Source organism: Trichosurus vulpecula, chromosome 2 (assembly GCF_011100635.1).
Source record: "Trichosurus vulpecula isolate mTriVul1 chromosome 2, mTriVul1.pri, whole genome shotgun sequence".
Lineage (NCBI taxonomy): Eukaryota > Metazoa > Chordata > Mammalia > Diprotodontia > Phalangeridae > Trichosurus > Trichosurus vulpecula.
The window spans coordinates 1,529,556-1,549,678 of NC_050574.1; the positions used below are offsets into that span (position 1 = coordinate 1,529,556).

The 20,123-nt window shown below is 43.9% G+C and overlaps 1 protein-coding gene across 1 annotated transcript; it reads left to right on the forward strand.

Annotated features, from left to right (window-relative positions):
• The first annotated feature begins 2,470 nt into the window (after window positions 1-2,470).
• LOC118835316 (bile salt sulfotransferase-like) lies at window positions 2,471-19,664 on the forward strand. Its single transcript, XM_036742506.1, has 6 exons — window positions 2,471-2,612; window positions 6,602-6,810; window positions 10,483-10,609; window positions 11,331-11,425; window positions 15,899-16,079; window positions 19,420-19,664. The coding sequence occupies exons 1-6, from the start codon at window positions 2,471-2,473 to the stop codon at window positions 19,662-19,664; spliced, it is 999 nt and encodes a 332-aa protein (XP_036598401.1).
• Window positions 19,665-20,123: the final 459 nt, after the last annotated feature.

A 20,123-nucleotide genomic window follows, 5' to 3' on the forward strand; every position in this document is an offset into this window, starting at 1 on the left:
TTTCTACACAAGATTCTACACACACAAATACACACACACGCACACACACAGCCACTCACTCACTGGCTTCAAGGTTTGCATATTGGGCAGTAAAATGCTTTATACAGTACATTGTTTGCCTACTAATTATGGAATCTGTAGAAATGAAGGGGATCAATAGTTCCTCCTCTAGGATATGTCCCAGTTACCCCCCTGAGTCCAGTTTGGTTCAGTGGGCCCTGGTTTTAAAGATTTCCCCTTTTTCCCCTGGGGATTGATAGTAAGCAGGACCTTAAGCTCTCAAGGCTAACTGTAACCTGTGCCCCTTTGGGTTGTGAGTGAACTATCATGCATTCATTCCCTTTATGTGAAAGTCACCAGAATGTGATTATTTCATGTTTGGTGATGGGTTTTTGCATCAGAATGTGTTAAATGAAGAACAAAAACAATCAGAACTTTCAGTTTCATTTCATTTATTACATGTAGGAATGGTGGTGATCTGTGTGGATATATTTTGTATCCTGCTAGTTTCCTAAAATTATTCATAGTTTCAATTTGGTCCTAATCATCATTGATCATGAACTTACTGCTTTTACTGTTCACCTGAAGAACAGCCATTACCAGCCCATGAGCTGTAGACTGAAGAACTCAGGATGAGATCTGGAAGCCCTTGGGCCAGTCATGGATTTGCTCTGAGTAGTGGCTGCAGGCGCATCTATTTGAATTGTCATTAAGCCAGTCCTCCACCAGTCAAGGACAAAAATGAAGAAATGTACTTCACTTTTTGAGGGAAAATGCTCACAAGGCAAGTCTGCCTCTTTCAAATAGGGTCCAAAACAGGCTACATTCAGTCCTGGAACCCCTCAAGTAGATGATTCATTAGTCTCTCCTCTTGGGCCTGCAATGCCCATGTTTCTGGAGGTCCTTGTCTAGAGATCAGGCTGACTGGAGATGGATGGCTACAATGAGTGACGAGTAGGCTTCTAGAGCTCTAGAGCAGCTAGGTACACCAGTGGTTAAAGTTCTAGGCTTGGGGTCAGAAAGAGCTGAGTTCAAGTCTGGCTTCAGACACTCACCTTTTTGGGTTGTATGGGGTATTCAGTATGACTAGCCCTTCTGGTGTGAGGGCTTCCCAAACCCTTTTCAGGGCTGCTCATTCACCTTTCGAGTCCACCTGATTGACCACACATTCACCTGTGGCTCTAAGAAGCTATAGCATGCACAATGACCACATCTTTGGTAAATGGTCTTGCTAGATGCGGTAAGCCAGGTTCAGTGTTGCCTATGGTCCTTAAACCATTGGTGAGTTAGAGGGTGTCTACCCCAGGCATGTGAAGAGTTCTCTGAGTGGAATGGGTGGATGAGAACAATGTGTTATAATGGCGCTATAGGTGTCTGAAGCAGGTTCTACAGAGCATTTGAGAGATTGGGCAGACACTGAAGAGGCCCAGGACATCTGCTGCATGCCAGGTCATCTCAGTCACCCTGACCTTAGTCTTACCACTCAACTTAGATGACTCTGGGAGAAAAGTGAGGCTCATAACTTGGTGTAAGTCTGCCTCATTTAAATCCAATTCACGCACAACTCAGGACATCACCCTGTGATGCCATTGGTCCTCTTCTAAAACAAAGGACAAACAACAACAACACAGCTCCAAGTTCCCCAGAGCCTTCCCTCACAAGATAGTGTTAGAAAAGCAGTATCTCACCTCCTCACTGCTACTGAACTGAGGATAGAGGGTCATATAATTGCCCTTTCTCCAGAGATATAGGTTAGATGGCACAAGATAGTCCCTCCAGCGAGACATGCAGAGCATGGGGCCTTCTGCTGCTAAGTGGCCGTGCCCATTAGCTCTGCCGCATTCAGAAGTGAACCTGGTGAGAGGAAATGGAGGTAGCAGCTAAGGTAACCTGGAGCCCACTCCTCTCAAGGCTGAGGGTCCTAGAGGGAGGGTGTGTCACAGTTCAGGGGGTGTGGTTGTACTTCTGCTGTTGCTATGTCTTCCCAGGAACTATTCCTTTGAAAAGCTAATCAGTGATGATTGACAGCCATAGTTCTAGTCATTAGAAAGTGTTTCTGGACATCTGCCCTAAGTCTGCCTTTGTTGCCTCCTCCCACTCTGCCCCTGGAGCCAAAATAACCATGCCTAATCTCTCTTCTCCATGGCAGTCCTCCAGCAGGCTTGAAGATATATGCATGGTATGCAAACTGACTTAGGGAAGTGTTTCATTGAGCTAATATTTGTTGTGTTTATCCCGTATCTTCATGCTCAGCTGTTCTTTGTGCCAGAAGACATCAGAGACTCAGATTCCCTGGTGTTGACCATCTGTATCAAAGACATCCCAGCCCATGAAGCTTCTTAGTGACTGCACTCTGACCTATTGAACAAGACTGAGGTTCACTAGAAATTGGGCAGAGTCAAGGAAGCAGGAGCAGCAGCGAGTGGGATCCAGAGGAGAGCACTCACCCAGCCTGGAGAGATCTGCTTGCATGGAGAATACCAACAAATTCAAGTTTGTGAAGGGGATACCACTCATTCCTGAAATCCATGATGTGGAGGAAATCGAAAGGATGTGTGATGACTTTGAGGTTCGGGATAATGATGTCATTATAATGACCTACCCAAAGTCAGGTAAAGAGCCATGTTGGCAACCCCGAGAGGGGGAAGGTGGCTAGAAAATATGAGCTTTCTGCTGTTCCTCCACATGCGTGTCCTTAGACTTGTGAGAAGGACAGGACTTGAGAGTCCAGCTAGCCCAGGCTCCTCCTTGGAGAGTCAAGATTCCTAACCTTTAGTGTGTCATGTCCCCTCCGGCAGACAGTTTGCTGGAGCACATAGATCCCTTATCAGAATAAGATTTTTAAATGCTTGAAGGAAGTGGTAAATTTCAGTAAGAGGTTAGTGAAAACAGACATGTAAATTCCCAACAACAAGTTTTCAGAACTCCTGAAATTTCCCCACAATCCATGCTGTAGGTCCATGGACCCCAGGTTAAGTCCCTGGGTGTAAACATAGTTCCTGGGCCCTCAGAAAGGAAGGAACTGGCCAGATGTCATATAGTTTGCAGAACATAGACATAGGAGAACTGTAGCCCTGACGCTGGTCTCACCATTGTGTCCTGAGTCCTCTTTGAAGGAAGAGGTGTTCAGGACGTGTCTGTAGGACCAGGCAGGATTTGTGCTCCCGCTCCAGGGGAATAATGCACTGTACTAAAAGGAAAGCATGACTGAAAATGGCAGCATGGACCTTCAAAACAGTGATGGGTGAGTCACAGTGTTGCTGGCAGGTTAACAAGAATGAAGTGGGGCCAAGGACTGTAGAAGAGATGGAAGAGTTTTCTAAGGAAGGCTGTTCTTAATCTAATGACAATTCCATTTCGATTTCTTTTAAGACCACCAAGTCCCTTCAGCTCTCCCAACAAACCTTTGAAGTGCACAGTATAAGTACTGTCCTTGGCTTAGAAATGAAGAGAATCTGGCCCAGGCTTAAAAGTCTCAGGCAGGGTTTGAACCCAAAGACACGATGGACACAATGCTGACCCACTGCTTTTACATCTATCACCTCAACCTCCGTTATCACCCTTATTTTCCTCTCTCTCTTCTAACTCTTTCCCCTTCCCCCTCTCCACTGGGGCTGTCAGGAGGATGGAGGGCATGGGGAGAGAATTCCAGGCTCTCAAGTAAGAAGTAATTAGGAGTCATCCAAGGTAGCCCTACATGAGCAGGCATCCCTTAGAACACACAAGATCTCTGAGAATATTTCATTTCAGCCAGAGCTTTCCCTCCCCCAGTGATGGGGACTTCATGACATGGCAGGGGCACCTGCTCCACTGTGGACCAGCTGGCACTGTTAACTGAACCCAGCATGTGTCTCTCTCATCTCTGGGCTTCCTGAGACAAAATCTCCTCAAGGAATTGTCCCTACAATCACACTCTGATTCAGATGCTGATGTAGGTTTTGCTCAGAGAACAACTTTGAACGGAAGTCTTGTGTGGAATGGGACAACCTTGAATTCACCTCCTATCCTAGAGGGGCTCAGAAGATGCCATCAGCAATGGGGCCAGATACAGAAAGCATTTACTGTTGTCTGAATACAATCCTTTGGGAGGGAAATACCATGTGACCCCACATTATTTGAATAACTCCTGAAAGCAGTCATGTGTGGAGATTGGACATGAGCATGCCCTCTGTGGGGAGATGCGGTCCATTTCTCAGATATGGATACACTATGCCATCATACATAAACCAATTAAATTGGTCACCCCACCCCCAGACTCTTCTTCCTATTAAATATTTGTGATCCCTCTAAATAAGACCACGATGCCATCAAGGGCAAAGGTTCATGACCCTGATTCTGGATAGCTCCTGGCATCCCTGGGCAGCCTCCGGAGGTCTTCTTCTAAATGACTCTCCCCTGAGTTTTTCCTAGTGCCAAGAGTAATGACCATATTGCATAATCCTGGATACTCTCAAAAGTTGCAATCCCAGGACCACCTAGTGTAAGTGTTGGAAGAAGCCTTAAAGGCCCTTGAATCTAACTTCTATGGGAAAGGAAACACCACTCCATCCAACCCAACAAGCAATCTTACAGGCTGCCTAAAGAACTCCAAAGACAGGAGCCCAGCCCTACCCAGGCAGCTATCCCAGTTATGGAGGAATCAATTAATTAGGAAGTGTGCATGTTGTTTTTCTTTTTAACGGCTACCAAGCCCAAATTTTCTGCTCTGTTGCATCCCTTTGGGGGCTCTTTGCTCTGCTGCCTGGCACTAAATAGAACAAATTCCACCTGGCTCCAATCCACTGCTTGGTGTCAGACAGGTTGATCAGGACCTCTCTCCTCACTGTCTAGATTCCAGAAAATCTTCCACATAATGGACCATGTAAGGCAAGATTCAGACTTAGGTTTTCCTGACTATACATCTAATACTTTATTAACCTGAACTCCACAAGACTTCTAAAGGGTAACCTAACTTCCATGGAAATGATAGAGCTGGGATTAGAACCCAAGCCCTTAGACCCACAGGACAGAGGGTGTAGTTACCCCTGTACATATGCTATGCTATCAACTTTTATTCCCCCCAACCCTAGAAATGATCCATGCTGCCCTTCTTCCACGCCTTTGCTTATGCTGTCCCCCAAAGCCAAAAAATTCCCTTTCCTTCTTGTCTTTCTGGTGAAGTCCTATCCAGTCTTTTTGGTCCAGGAATGTCTGCCTTATCCTTCCTGTCCCACCAGTAATGAAACTTACCTATTCCTGGTTCCTCTCTCATGCAAGTCTAGTTACTGGCTAAGTTTCACAGTGTCTCACCCCCTGGCACATCCCAAGCCATGATTGTGAGAAACAAGAAATCAGAGACCCCATGCTGATTTCTTCCAATTTTAACCACAGTACAGCTCTGAAACCCTAGCCTTTGCACTACGGGGATTAAAATTGCACAACCTAAAATAAAAGGGGCTGAGGCAGGGCTCTGAATGAATGGCACTTTATTAAAGGGTACAGGTTCCCCTCCAATGAAGTAGACCTCCGATCTTCCTTGTGATCTGAGATGCCCCCTTCATCTTGGGCCTTATTTTTATAAGGCTTGATACCAGATTTCAAACCTGAACACTCTTACCAGGCTATACAAAATATAGAATCTTATCGGTTGTTAGATCTTGCTTCAAGGGACAAAAATGATGCATCAGTTAGAAATGCTATGTCAACATGGGCATCTCAGGTTTGGTGCAGCATGGGGCATCTCCATTGACTGAGTGGTCATAAGATGGTCACCTGCTCATGTTGGACAAGAGAGAATGATCCAGAGATACAAAAAATCAATTGGAGGACTTTCCATATAATTTAGTCACTTCTGCCAAACTGGGCTTGGTCCCCATGACAAGGAGAAAAACAAGGGAGGAGGGCCTCCAGTTAGCTTCTTCTGATTAAGCAAGTGAACTTACAGTCTTCACCTCACAGTTCTGGCACCTAATGTAGAGAATTATAATCACTACCCCTACGGAATCATAGCAAACTGATTGATACTGATGGGAATAGAATAGAATTCCAAATGAATTATTTCTCACATCACTGGCTGTGTTCCCTATTTCCAGAAAACTCTTTCTCCTCACCTCTACCTCTTAGATTCCTGCAAGATTAAGCTGGAATGCCTTCCTGGAAGCCCCCGACTGCAATTCCATTCCTCTCTGAGACTTTCTTTCCTCTGTCTCCTATGACTCTTATATAAACTGAGTTATTCACATGTTGCCTTTCACTTCAGACTGTGAGCTCCAATGGGGAAGGGACTGTGCTTTTGCCTTATTTTGAATCTTGGGCATTCAGCACAGTGCCTGGCTTCCAGTAAGGGCCAGGAGATGCTTGTCGGGTGACTGGACACTCTTTGGTGTGGCCATTCAACCACCCAGGCAAATTTGAGCTTCATGTCAGGGAAATCTTGGCAAGTAGCACCGTCTCAAGTAGAGCTGGCAGTCTTCTTCCCTTCCTCCCTCCCTGTAAGTCTTTTATTGGCTTGTTCCAGGATGGGCAGGATTGATACCTGTGAGGTCTCTCCTACCTCAGAAGGTCTATGATTCTGTGAATTAAATATTCATTAGACTCCCTGCATCCTTTTCATTCCATGCAGGAACCCATTGGATGATAGATATTCTCAGCCTGATCTACTCCAAAGGGGACCCCACATGGGTCAAGTCTGTCCCCTACTGGAAACGTTCTCCCTGGATAGAGGCAAAGGGATTCATTGGAATCATCAAGAATCAGGTGGACCCACGGCTCCTCACTTCCCATCTCCCTATCCAGCTCTTCCCTAAGTCCTATTTCACCAGCAAGGCCAAGGTAAGCACACAAGGCCCCTGATCCAAAGTAAAAGAAACAGGAATCCAGGAGTTGGACAGAAGATGGATTGTAGAGAAGCTGGCTCCTGGTTCATATTCCATAGGAATTAAGGGAAGGGAGGTGGTAGACAGATCCCCATCCTCTACACATTGCCCTAACCTCCTTCTTAATGGTCATTTCTGACCATGCCACTGCTTATTCTACCTCTGGCAAGCAAGGGCAAAGGTCCTCTGGACAATAATCAGGAGGTGGGCTGAGAAAAAGAAGAAAGAGAAAGAGAAGAAGATGGAAGTATGAAGCTGATTTTGATGGTTTTGGAGGAAGGCCAGAGATTGAACTGGGGAAGGTAAATTTGGGAGGAACTGAGAAGCTTCCTGGAAAATGAGGAGTGGTATGGAGGGACTCAGGAGAGACAGAAGAGCTCTTCTTCCAGTATCTGGAGGGCCATCATGTGGAGGAGAGGTTTGGTTTGTTATGCCTGGCCCCAGAGGAGAGAGCCAGGAGCAATGAGGGGAAGTTACAAAGGGGCTGATTGAGGCTAGATTCTGGAATCATTTCCTAACAATTGGAGCTATCGCAGAATGGCATGGACTTCCCCAAGAGGCAGTGGAGTCTCCCTTTCTGGAGGTGCTCAGATAGAAACTCAGAGCCCATTTCTATGGATGTGCTAGCGAGTATTCTTTTGTAAATGAAAATATCAGCTTTTTCATACCCCAGTGATGAACAATAATGTTAAAAATAATGTCTAAGTTTCTTTGCAGCTCTCTATGTCACATTACAATGCAAAAACCCATCAACAGACAGGAACATCAGAACTGTTCTTCCTGCAAATTCTTCTTTTGAGGAGGGGAGGGGGAAGGCAGGAAAAAAAGAGAAAAAAATAATGTCTAAGTTTCTTTGCAGCTCTCTATGTCACATTAAAATGCAAAAATCCATTGACAGGAATATCAGAAATGTTCTTCTTGCAAATTCTTTTTTGAGGGGGGAAAGGGGGGAGGCAGGGCAATTGGTGTTAAGTGACTTGCCCAAGGTCACACAGCTAGTGTGTGTGTCAAGTTTCTGAGGCTGGATTTGAACTAAGGTCCTTCTGACTCCAGTGCCTGTGCTCTACTCACTGGGCTACCTCGCTGCCCCTCTTCCTGGAAATTCTTAATCATCTACCACTCTCTTCTCCAATCAAACTTGAAAATACATCATATCTCCTGGTTAGTATAAGTCACTTCATTTCTGTATCAAAGCAATGAAGGCACAGCTACTGTAAGCAGACATAACCCATTTCAACTTTGGGGCTGAAATAGTACTTTGGTCAGTTCTTCAGATTTATTTTTCCTAATCCAATATTGGTCTCAGTGAGCAGTCTGGATAATGTTTATAGCAACAGTCTAATGGCTACATGACTTCACAAGAGCAACAGGATGTCATGACTGATGTCCTTTAGGGGATATTCTATGCTCCACACATCTGGCAGGAAATCATGACATTAAAATGTGAGTAGAATGAAGCCATATCTTGATCTGGTTCTTCAATGTTCATTTTAATCTTTTTCCTCTTTATTTAACAAGAATTTTTTCACTGATTCCACCAAGAAAAAAAACCCTATGTAACTAAGAATTTTATTCAAGCTATGTCAATGTAGACAGTGCTCCAGGCTACATCCACACTGGGCTGTTTATGTAGCACTGGTTTTGGTCTTTCTTCAGGTCACCTTCTGGATTATGTCTTCATCTGCTTCCTCTTCCCCTTCCTCATCAGAAACCTGACTCCTCCTCTTCTTTCCCTTCTCTTCCTCCTCTTTCTCCTTCTACTCCTTCTCCTTCTCTTTGCCATTCTCTTTCTCCATCTTTATTTCATTCTCCTTTATTTTGTTCTTCTCTTTCTTCTACTTGAATCAGTAAGGCAACATTCATGATATTGAAGGTGACCATAAATATGCCTGTATAGTTTGGAATCACAACCTATAAGAGCCTCAATGTATAGAAGGCAGAAGAAGTAAAACATTTATCCAGACACCAGAGGATCAAATCCCAGAACGAATAACCCCAGTTTGACATAGCGGTAATTGTATTACAAAAGCAGTAATTCCACCTCAATGTAACAGCAAGAAGATTAAAACACAGTATCACAACAAAGACCCAAGCCATCCTGTAATCTTCCCTTCCACCAGGGCCTTTCCATAAACACTCACTCATGAATTCTAACTGCCTGCTTGCCTTTGTACTCTCCAGCAGTTCTGAAAGCCCGTGCAGTTCTCAGAGCCCTTCCAGGTCTCTCTCTCACAGTTCTCTCTCTTCTTGCAGTTCTGTCTTCTTCACAGCACACTTGTGTCCACTATCTGTAACTCTCTAGTCTCCACAGCTCTCTGGTATGAGCTTAATGGCTACCCACAGGGCATAAATACCCTGTGTAGGACTGGGGCTCAGCACCTAATAGCAAAAGGTAGTGGGTCTGCCTATAAACAAGCCTCTCCTAAACAAGTTCTCCTTAACTAGCTCCACCTGAGGCCTATTGAATGGGCAGGGAAGATCTTTGATCACATTAGCACCACACTACTTGGCTCTTTATCGTCATCATAACCATCATTATCATTTTTATCCTCCTATTCCCTTCTCTTGTAGGATATTATAGTGGTCCTGGGAACCTACAGAGGCTAAATTAAAAGGTAACTATTTGGAAATCTGCATCATCATCATCATCACCATGCAGATCTCACCTGAGTTACTTCAGAAGGAGAAACAAATTGAATTGAAGAAAAATTCTGGAAACAGTGTTCTTCAGAGTGCGCATTTTCCTATGGTGTTTGTGTCTCTGTTTTTCTTAATAGTTTTCAAAGTGATGTTTTCTCCCCATTCTACTTGACTCCATAGGCAACTCTCAATTTCTTGTCCATCAGAGAAGCAGAGATATGAGTCATCTGGATCTGACAATTTTCCACATCTTCATCAAGACCTTTGTGAAATATTCATGGGATTGAAAGTAAAATTCTGATTTTAGTCTCATAGATTGACCAGCATCTGAGAACTTCATTTTAATAGCTTTCAAGTGGTTCACATTAGCTTTAAAATGTTTCTGGAGGACTTGAGGTGAAGGAAGAGGAGCAGAAGGACTCAGGTTGAAGGTGGAAAAGAAGCAGGTCAAGGATCTCACACATTGTGTCTCCTCACTCCTGCAAGGCCCCCTTGATACCTGGCACATCTGAGGAGAGGCTGATGCCTGTATCTGTGTGGGACACCACACTCACTGGGCCATCTCTGAACCAGTTCTTCTGGGAGGTTGAAGATCTCAGCATGTTTGGGCTCCCCCTGACTAGTCGGGTCCTCTCCATTTTCTTTGAACATGTTACCCACACTCAGTCTTTGCTTTAGTGACCATTCTCTGTGTCCTCGTCCATCAACTGGGCATTTATAAAAGTGTGTTATTCAGTGGGTTCCAAAGCATCCTCATCCACTCATTTGGATAATTATCCCCTTTTCTTTTCACAAGTTAATCAATCAATAAATATTTATTGAATACCTGCTGAATGCCAGGTACAGAGCGGAGTATGAGGGATACAAGGAGTGGGCAGGACATCAGATCCAAGGAGCAGCAGCAGCTCTAAGAGCACCCTACCAGAGAACCTTCATGAGAAAGGAAAATGGATGTGCTGACCTCTTATGGTTCCATTTTTGCTTTCAGATGATCTGTGTTGCCAGGAATCCAAGGGATATCATCGTATCTCTTTACCATTTCTGTAGTCAGGGGCCATTTCACGCATTATGGTCAAACTTTGAGCAATTCTTTGATGACTTCCTACAAGGAAATGGTGAGTGATGGGAGAAGGGTAGAACCAGATACTACTCCCATTCCTTTTTCTCCTTTTCTTCTTCCTCCTCATTCTCCCTGACATCATAACGAAAGTCCCTGTGTTGAAAGCACCCTTCTATTTGCTGGGAGGCACATTTCTCTCAGGGGTCCAGGAACAGAGACAGTGAAAGGGCTGTCACCTCCTTGTTAGGGAAGAGGGATGGGGGCCCAGAGTGGGGAAGTGACTTCCCCAGCTTACCTGACAAAGAAATTGTCAGAGTTGACCTACATTTGAGCCTAGGTCTTCTGAATAGATGAGCCGCGAACTTTCTGAGGAACTGAGTCTTAAGGGACCAGCTCAGGGCCTGGATTGGAATACAGGTTGTCTTCTCCATGGTTTTAATGTACTTTCAATGGCACCTTCTCCAGTGAACTCAAGCAGATACCTTCATCAAGTTCTACCATCCTTGCTAGTGTCTCTCAGGCTGAGGCTATCCCCTAACCCAAGCCTGCCCTGTGACTTCTTCATGGTCCTTCTTCCAGCTAGCCTTCTCTTGGGTGACGTTTTTCTGAATCTGAAAATCATGCCCTTCTCCCCCAGACTATGTCATGTCAAGGCAGAACTTACTTCTCTGTCCAGGACTCTCATTCTGGCCAGCATCTGAGGTTGAATAAACCCTTTACAAATGGGTGAAAGAGAAATGACCGAGTCGAATCTGTCTTTCCCAATTCCCCTCCAGTGAACTATGGCTCCTGGTTTGACCACATCAAAGGATGGCTGTCCAGGAGAGATTCAGAAAAGTTCTTGTTTGTTACCTATGAGGAACTCCATCAGGTAAGCTTCCTGTCTGTTTCCTTTTTCATCTTTCCCATGGTCCTCATTAATACTAGGGGCTTCACCCTCTCAATTATCTCCAATTATCATGTAGATTTTGTTTTTATACAGCTGTTTCCATGTCATCTCAGTCAATAAACATTAGGCACTTACTTTGTGCCAGGTATCGAGCTAAGCACTGGGAATACAAAGAAAAGCTTAGAAGACACTCCATTCCCTAGAGAAGGTCACTGTCCAAAAGTGCAGACAACATGCAAACAATATATGTATGTGTGTGTATATCCAGAGACATATAAACATATCCACATACATGCATGCATGGAGTTTGTGTACGATAAATTGAAGACATTCAACAGAAGGAGGGCACTGGAATGTAGAGTGTTTCGGCATGGTTTCCTGTAGGAATTTGGGGCTCTGTTGTCCAGTCATTTCAGTCATGTCAGACTCTTTGTGACCCAGTTTGGGGTTTTCTTGGGAAAGTTACTGGAGTGGTTCATCATTTTCTTCTCCAGCTTATTTTACGGATGAGGAACTGAGGCAAGCGGAGCCAAGGGACTTGCCCAGGGCCACGAAGGGAGTAAGTGTGTGGGGTCTGATTAGAACTCACGAAGATGAATCTTCCTGAATCAGGCCATGGACTCTATCCACTGTGCAACCTGTCTGCCCCCTCAAGGAAGCTAGGAAGATCAGCAGTCAGAGCAGGGGAGGGAGAGCATCCCTGACATGAGGGACAGACAGAGAGAATGTCCAGAGCCAAGAGATGGAGGGTTTTGTTTGTGAAATAGACAGGAGGGCTGTGTACCTGGATCAAGGGTTATATGTTGGAGAGTCAAGTGTCAGAAGATTTGAAAGGCAGAAGGGAGGGAGATTGTGAAAGGGCTTTGAATGACAGGTGATTTTGTATTGGATCCTGGAGGTGATAATAGGGAGCCATTAGAGTTTATTGAGTGGGAGGGTGACATGATCAGACTTTAAAATTACCTCACACCTAGAATCTTCCAGTAGCCTCCTGGCAGGGGTGGGGGTGGCGCTCAAGTCTCTCCCCACTTCAGTCCATCCTCCATTCAGCCAACAAATTGATTTTACTAAAACTCAGATTCAACCACGTCTTCCACCTACCCAGTAACCTCTGGTGGCTCCCTGTTACTTCCTAGAGCAAACACAAAATATTCAGTGTTGCTTTCAAATCCCTTTACAACCCAGCCCTTTACTCCCTTTCCAGTCTCCCAACATCTCACCTTTCCCCATTTAATGTTTCATCTGGGCCTTCCTGGCCTTCCAGGGAGCCAGTGGCACAGAGTACTGGACATGGAGTCAGGAAGACCTTAGTTCAAATTTGACCTCAGACACTTCCTGTGTCACCCTGGACAGCTCACTGAACCTCTGTCTGACTCAGTTTCCAGTGCTGAAAAATGGGGATAATAGCGCCTACCTCATAGGGTTGTCATGGAGATCAAATGAGTTAGTATTTGTAAAGCCCTGAGCCTGTGCCTGCACATGGTAGGTTCTAAATAAATGTCTGTCCCCCTCCCTTCCCCCACCATTTAGTGTTCCTTATACACATGACTCTATCTTCCCAATCTGTTCCACTAGCTGGCCCTCTATATGTGGAATTATCCCCTCTTCTCTTTTGCCTCCTGGCTTTCCTGAAGCCTCAGCTCAAATCCCACTTCATGCAAAAAAACCTTTGCCAGGCCCCTTTACTCCTAGTGCCTGCCCTCAGAGATGACCTGGAATTCAGCATGTCAACTCAGTCAGTCAGCAGTGATTGAGAACCTACCATGCTCCAGGCACTGAGAATAAAAAGAAAGGTGAATGACAGCACCTCACCAAGAGGAGCTCCCAATCTATGTCAGAACATGAAGCCTGGACATAGGCATACATGTTCCCTGCATGTTCCTACCCACCCCCTGTGGGACCCTCCGTATACACAGGCCAGCCAGAGACATCGCATTATTTTCTCATCTGAGTTAGTTTTCAGATTCCAGTCACAATGATCATTCTCTGTGGCAGAAAAAGAAAACAAGAAAGCAATAAAGCAAGCAAGCAAGCAAGCAAGAAAGAAAGAAAGAAAGAAAGAAAGAAAGAAAGAAAGAAAGAAAGAAAGAAATTAAGAAAGAAAGAAAGAGACAGAAAGAGAGAAAGAAAGTAAGAAAGAGAGAAAGAAAGGAAGAAAGAAAGAAAAAAGGAAAAGAAGAAGGAAAGGAAGAAAGAAAGAAAAAGCAGAGCACCTAGGTCTCCTTGTTCCCTGTAGGTCATTATTGTAGTTCCAGCCACTCCAAGCCATGGTCCTCTTCTTCCTTTAGACTGCTTCATATCCCACTCATTACACAAAATAAATGTGTTACCTTCAATCTTAGAAGTCAGCCTTAGCTCAAGGTGACCTTTAATGTTCCTGACAATTAAATTGTGAGACCACATTACACTTAAAATCTTCTCTCATGTCCATCTCCTGTACAAGGCTTCTCAAAGTAGAAGCTGCTGAGCAAACTATCCCTTTTGGATCTCAACCACTCTCTTCAGAGAAAACCCCATTATCCTGCTCATCGGGATGATTTCTCTTTTGTCTTCTGAATCCCATGCCTGAGAACTTTCTATCCAATCTAGACCACCTTCCCCAGTTCCATTTTAAGCCATGGTCTCCCACTTCAGACTCTTTGGAATCTTGTCTGTCAAAACCCAAGGTTCTTGCCAGACTCTTAATTGTGTTCCCCACCCCTTCTACCATCAGACTTCAGACCAAATGGCCGCCTCTCTACTTCTCACTGTTTTTATTCCAGTGACCAGTTCCTTAGTATTATTCAAAATATGATCTGGAAGAGTACCCTCCATCACTGCTTCCTCATCTTTCTGAAGGATCATGTGATGAAGATAATGATGAAGTAGTTGTTTTCCGGAGATTGCTCCAGCCCAAAACTCTGAAAAAGGAATTCTGTTCCAAATATTGCATCTTCCCAGCCATGTAAAGGAGAGGGAGAGAAATTGGAGCAGGTTGGACAAAGTGAACTAGAGAAGAAAGCATTTCATCAGCTAAGGGAAAACAAGTGAAAATCCAGCTGAGGTTGATCCTTTCCACCTCAGAGATTGCTCTGCTGTGTTGGTAAGCAAATTGGGCTCTTAGCATTTAGAGTTTGGCTTTTGTTTCCTTTGAGTAATTCAGTGTATTTCATTGAGTCTTACTAGGTGCTAAGCCCCAGGCCCAAACCCCTATTAGGTGCTAAGCCTATGTGGGTGTGGAGCTCCCAAGGTACTAAGGGGAGGTGCTAACTCAAGAGCCAATCATAGCAGCCTAAGTTCTGTTCATTTGGATGACATTTGATGACATCTGAAATACTATAAGAAGAGAAGACAGAGCCATTTGTGCAGGGCTCTCACTTTTGGTGGCTCGCAGAGACTCAGGGGCAGCTGTAGCTAAGAGCCCTCCAGCTTGGAAACCCAGATGCCGGGACTTTGTTAAACTTTGGTAACTATGTATTGGGATTTGAATCAGACAAGGTCTGTCTGTTGATGTTTGTACTTTGTTTGTATTTTGCCCTAAAGTTCAGGGTGCTGGTTTTTCCCCCTGAACTAAGTGAATGTTATTTGTATGCTGAATTAAAGTAAGTTTGTCAACCCCTTAATGTTGCTTTCCTTACTAAAGCAGATTAAAAGAACCTGTGCTTTTGCAGTGTGCTGGTAGCATTCTTGTTGTAGGGCTTGTGTTGGTCTTTCACCCCCACAACAGCTGTTAGCCAGATTGTTGAAACATCTGCTCACAGAAAGAGCCTGGGTCCCCATAACAACCAGTGTGTAGAGACTCAAGATGCCTAAATGTAGGTGACTAGGGGCCCTGAGGGGCAGCTAGGTAGTGCAGTGGATAGAGTGCTGGGCCTGGAGTGAGTATGATTCCTCTTCCTGAGCTCCATTCTGGCCTCAGACACTCACCATCTCACTCCCTCCATCTCATTTCCCATTTTCTCTTTTTTCCTCTCCTTTCTTTTTATTCTTGTTTCATTTTCCTTTTTCTGTTTATCTCCACCTCCCCCACAAGCTCTTCATTCCATCACCATAACCTCTACTTTCACCTCTCATTACTCTTCCCTTGTCTCTCCCCAAATCCTGACCTTACTCTACTTTCTGGTTTGAGACACTTCCCACTCCAGCTTCAAATCTTATTCTTACCCCTGCCCCCCCGCTTCCTATTCCACCCCACCCACTCTTTCCCCTCCAGTTCCTCTCCCCTCTGCACATAGTCCTTTCTCTCTTCCCCTCAGACTCTCCTTTCTCTCCTCCTAAATCCCTTGTTTCTACTTCTCTTTTCCCTGCACTTTTCTTTCAAACTCTTCCTCCTACCCCACTTTGATACTTATCTACCTCTCTGCTATACTATCCCTCTTCTTTGTTCTTCTCACTTTTGGCCCCTCCATTGTCCTGCTGTTCTTTCTCCCTGACATCACCCCCACCCCCCACCACGGGGTGTGGTATTTTTCTTAGGATCTCAAGGCCAGTGTGAAAAAGATTTGTCAATTCCTGAACAAGGAGCTGAGAGAGGAAGAAATCAACTTGGTGGTAGAGAATACCTCCTTCCAAGTCATGAAAAAACACATGCTGGAAAACAAGGAACTTGTACCAATGGAAAATATGGAGAGTTTCAAAATGATCACACTGAGAAAAGGTGAGGAGGAATGGTCTAGGGCCATTAGGGGGTTATGTGGGTGGGTTCCCTTCTGTCCAACTGAACTCAAGGCACCCAGAAATAGGGTCAGAGAAGGTGTGAATCACAAAGAAGAGAGCCAAAGAATTTTTTCCATCGCCACCATAGAAAGTACCAGATGCCTCTGCAATGACCCACTCAGAGACAGCATGCCCAGGCAGCCAAGGAAACCTCCCTTAGTATTTCATGTGTTAGAGGAAAAGTGAGAAGTGAAGGTGTAAGAGGAAAGGGTAAGGCCCGGATGACTCAAAGTCCACATCCTCTGAATGACAAATGAAGAAGGGAAGAGCTCACTAGTTGCAGGGGAAGGTCACCTAACCCTAACCCCATCAAGAGAAGCCACCAAAGGTCCATCCAATGTCTCCTTCCTGGGGCAAGGAGGGAGGGAGAATAGTATGGAAGGGCATGATCACAAAGGAACTGTCTCTAGGATGTGTTGTCCCCCTTCCACATGTGGCAGGAATCTGTGGAGACTGGAAAAACTACTTCACAGTGACCCAAAAGGAAACATTCAATCAGCTGTACCAAGGGAAAATGAAAGGGCTGGACCAGGACCTGTTCCCATGGGATCAATGCTGAGATGAGTTGTGGAAGATCCGGTGTTCTCTAATTCATCTGTATGTGATCTGCAGATAGTGATAATTCTGCCTCCCCTTCCCTATCCCTCTTTCCCTACTTTCTCTTCTCTTCTCTTATTAGTGTAGCTCACACAAAGAAGTAGTAATGTGAGAGACTTGGGTCATCCATGTTTCTTCTCCAAGGAAAGCTTCTAGTGGGAAACCATTACTGATCACACTAACTCTTCCTTGACTGTCATGCTTAGATGCTGTTCTGGAATGGTCCTTTTAATCCTGTGATTTTTGAGTACTTCAAATGTAAATGAATGCTGAATGTTGTAGGCTTTTCCTGCCTATTGATGTAATGGTTGTTGTAATCATTTTTCATTAAATTTATTATGCTAAGAGATTACATGATGTTAAACAATTTTTGCGTCTCAAAGATAACTGCAATAACACCAACCAGGTCATGGAGAACAGTTTTCAAAATGCCAAATTTTGCATCACTGTTGATCCATCGATCCATAGGGGCAGCTAGGTGGTGCAGCGGAGAGAACTCCAGGCTTCAAGTCAGGAAGACTTGAGTTCAAATTTGGCCTCAGACACAAATACTAGCTGGATGACCCTGGAAAAGTCACTTAATCCCATTTGCTTCAGTTTCCTCATTTGCAAAATGAGCTGGAGAACTAAATGTCAAACCACCCCCCTAGCTTTACCAAGAAAACCCCAATGGATCTTAGAAAAACATGGAAAGATTTGCACATATAATGAAGAGTGAAATGAGCAAGACCAACAGATCATTGTATATACTAATAGCAAAGTTGTGTTAGGAATGTCTCAGCAAATAACTCATTTCATCTATTATTTATAAATTAAGTATGAAGGACATATGATGAAAGACACTGTCTATATCGAGAGAAAGAACTGATAAATAGAAGTATGTATAGAACAATTCTATATACATATATGTATTTATGCCTAATGGTAGCCATCTCTAGGGCAGTAGGGGAATGGAAGAAAAAAGAAAAAAATAAATTTACAAAACTTCATTATATATTTATAAGGAATAGCAAGATGTATATACTAGACTTACGGTTTTGGGCATGCTCATCTCTTTCATTGTACACTGTTGTGGAATGCTTGTTTTATTCTGTAATTTACAAGCAAAATAAATAAATGGGGAAAAAAGAAAACCCCAAAAGGGATCACATAGAATTTGACACCACGGAATTAACTGAACAATTGATCTGTTGGTTTCTGGTCCCATTCTGGCTTAAAATGGCAAAACATCAAGTTCCCAACAAGGGACAGATTGTACATGAAGAAGGCTTTGAAAAATGCTTTTTCTGGAGTATTGCAAATATAATCTGAAGAGCTTTAAACAGGAAATGAAGACAAAGAGAAAACTACAGATATTGGTCAAAATAGAGATGACAGACAACTAGTCAAATCTTGGTTAGTGTGAAAAATTAATTTTATAAAGGAGCTGCATGACCCAAATTCATATTGAGTATTTCAATTGGGCTGGAACCACAGGCTATGGTTTACAAAATTATGACACTGAATAATGAAAATTAAAGTACATTCAGCTACTTTATGGTACTTATTATTAGCACTAATTGGGGACTATTTGTAGGTCAAATGTGGGAAGAATAAAAGGAGGAGAGACACTCAGGAGTTCAAAGGAAACAAAATCGAAGAAAGCTGTGAAGCCTACAGCTTCATAAAAACTACACCCAGATAAATTTTAAAGTATGGGTTGCCAAAAGATGAACCAGAGAGTCTAAGACAAGAAATTAAACTGAAATAAAAAAGAATGAAGAACTAGTGAATGAATGAATGAATGAACGAATGAGAATTTAAGTGGTTATTATGTGTCAGGCACCATGCCAAGTGCTGGAGATACAAATATATAAAGTGTAAAACAAGCAATTAAACTTAAAAGAGAATGAAGAACAAGTAAATGAATGAAAGAATGAATGAATGAAAGAATGAGTGAATGACTAAGTGCTTCTTATGTGTCAGGCACCATGCTAAGTGTTGGAGCTACAAATATATAAAGTCTAAAACAAGTAATTAAACTTAAATAAAAAGGAATGAAGAACAAGTAAATGAATGAGAATTTAAGTGCTTATTATTTGTCAGGCACCATGTGAAGTGCTGGAAATACAAATATACAAAGTCAGTCCCTGCATTGAAAGAGTTTACATTCCAATAGGGGAAGACATAGTTATAGGACGGTGGTGGGTAGTGAAGCCACACAGCTGGGGAATGGAGTCACAGGATATTTGGAACAGGCTAACACAGGCTGTTATCTTGGTTTCTTTAGGTTCTGGGTCATAATGAATTGGCACACTGGTAGAGCATTCAACAGGTAAGAAAAGGAGCTTTACTTCGCCATAAATAAAACTTTACATAGCAGGATATTCAACAAGGATAGGCACCGAGGACTCACAGAATTGATTCAGCTGAGTGAAGCTTCCTTCCTCCAGTTGTCCATCATGGTTTGCAGCCAAGTGGCCACACCTAACTGGGGCTCCTTCTGGCTGTTACTGGGGTGAGCAAGAGGTGGTGTCAACTACCACAGCCAACCAAGCCACAAAGATAATGTCAAAACATTTTAATGAAAAACTAACCCAACTCGCATGGAGACAGGGGTTATAACATTGCTCCTACAACACAAAGCAATTGGTTGATACTTGCTTTCTGGGAAAGTTGAGGTAAATTTGGTTACTCTTCCAAAGCCAAAGGTGATATGTCTGAACATCGGGAAAAGACCATGTTCATGGCAAGGACCCAGTATCTGAATGGGCCCCAGTCAAGCAAGACAGTGATTTCCTGCTGCAGGCGCAAGATAAGCAATAACTCTGCATGTCCCACACAAGGTCTAAACAGGATGTTGGCCAGGAAACTGAGGAAGGCACTTTCCCACATTGGCACCTGCTTGCTGTTGCTCCTCAATAACCCTTCAGTAACCCTAGGCTCATGAGCATCTCATTTACATTGCAGTTAGCTCCCCCACCCCACCTTGATAGGGACTGGACTGCATGTTGGTAAATTGCATCTATGGAACTCTGAGCTATAGCCTCTTGCCTGCCTGTCCCTCCTTACTAAATCTTTCTGCCAACATGGCACTTTTCTGCTTTATAAACCCCTAGCTTCTCCTGGCTGGGCTGTTACCTTCCTTAAGGAGAAGAGCCTGCTGGGTGCATTACTCCAAATAAACGCATTTACTTGGTTTGGAGACAGTCTAAAGCTGAATTCTTTTGAGACTACAACTTGATACATGTCTTTCACTTCAACAGAGGGGATGAGTGAATATGGCCTAACACATTAGTGTGCCATGAGGATGACTGGGGAGAAGCAGCAGTGTGGTGAATCTTGGTAGGGCTGGTTCTGGTGAAAGCTCACCAATCGGTAACCCAGGCCCCAGAGTGGAGCTATAATG

Coding starts and splice junctions, on each gene's coding strand:
- LOC118835316 (XM_036742506.1), top strand. CDS start 2,471: ATGGAGAATACCAACAAATTCAAGTTTGTGAAGGGGATACCACTCATT. Junction 2,613..6,601: donor AATGACCTACCCAAAGTCAG/GTAAAGAGCCAT, acceptor CATTCCATGCAG/GAACCCATTGGATGATAGAT. Junction 10,610..11,330: donor TGACTTCCTACAAGGAAATG/GTGAGTGATGGG, acceptor ATTCCCCTCCAG/TGAACTATGGCTCCTGGTTT.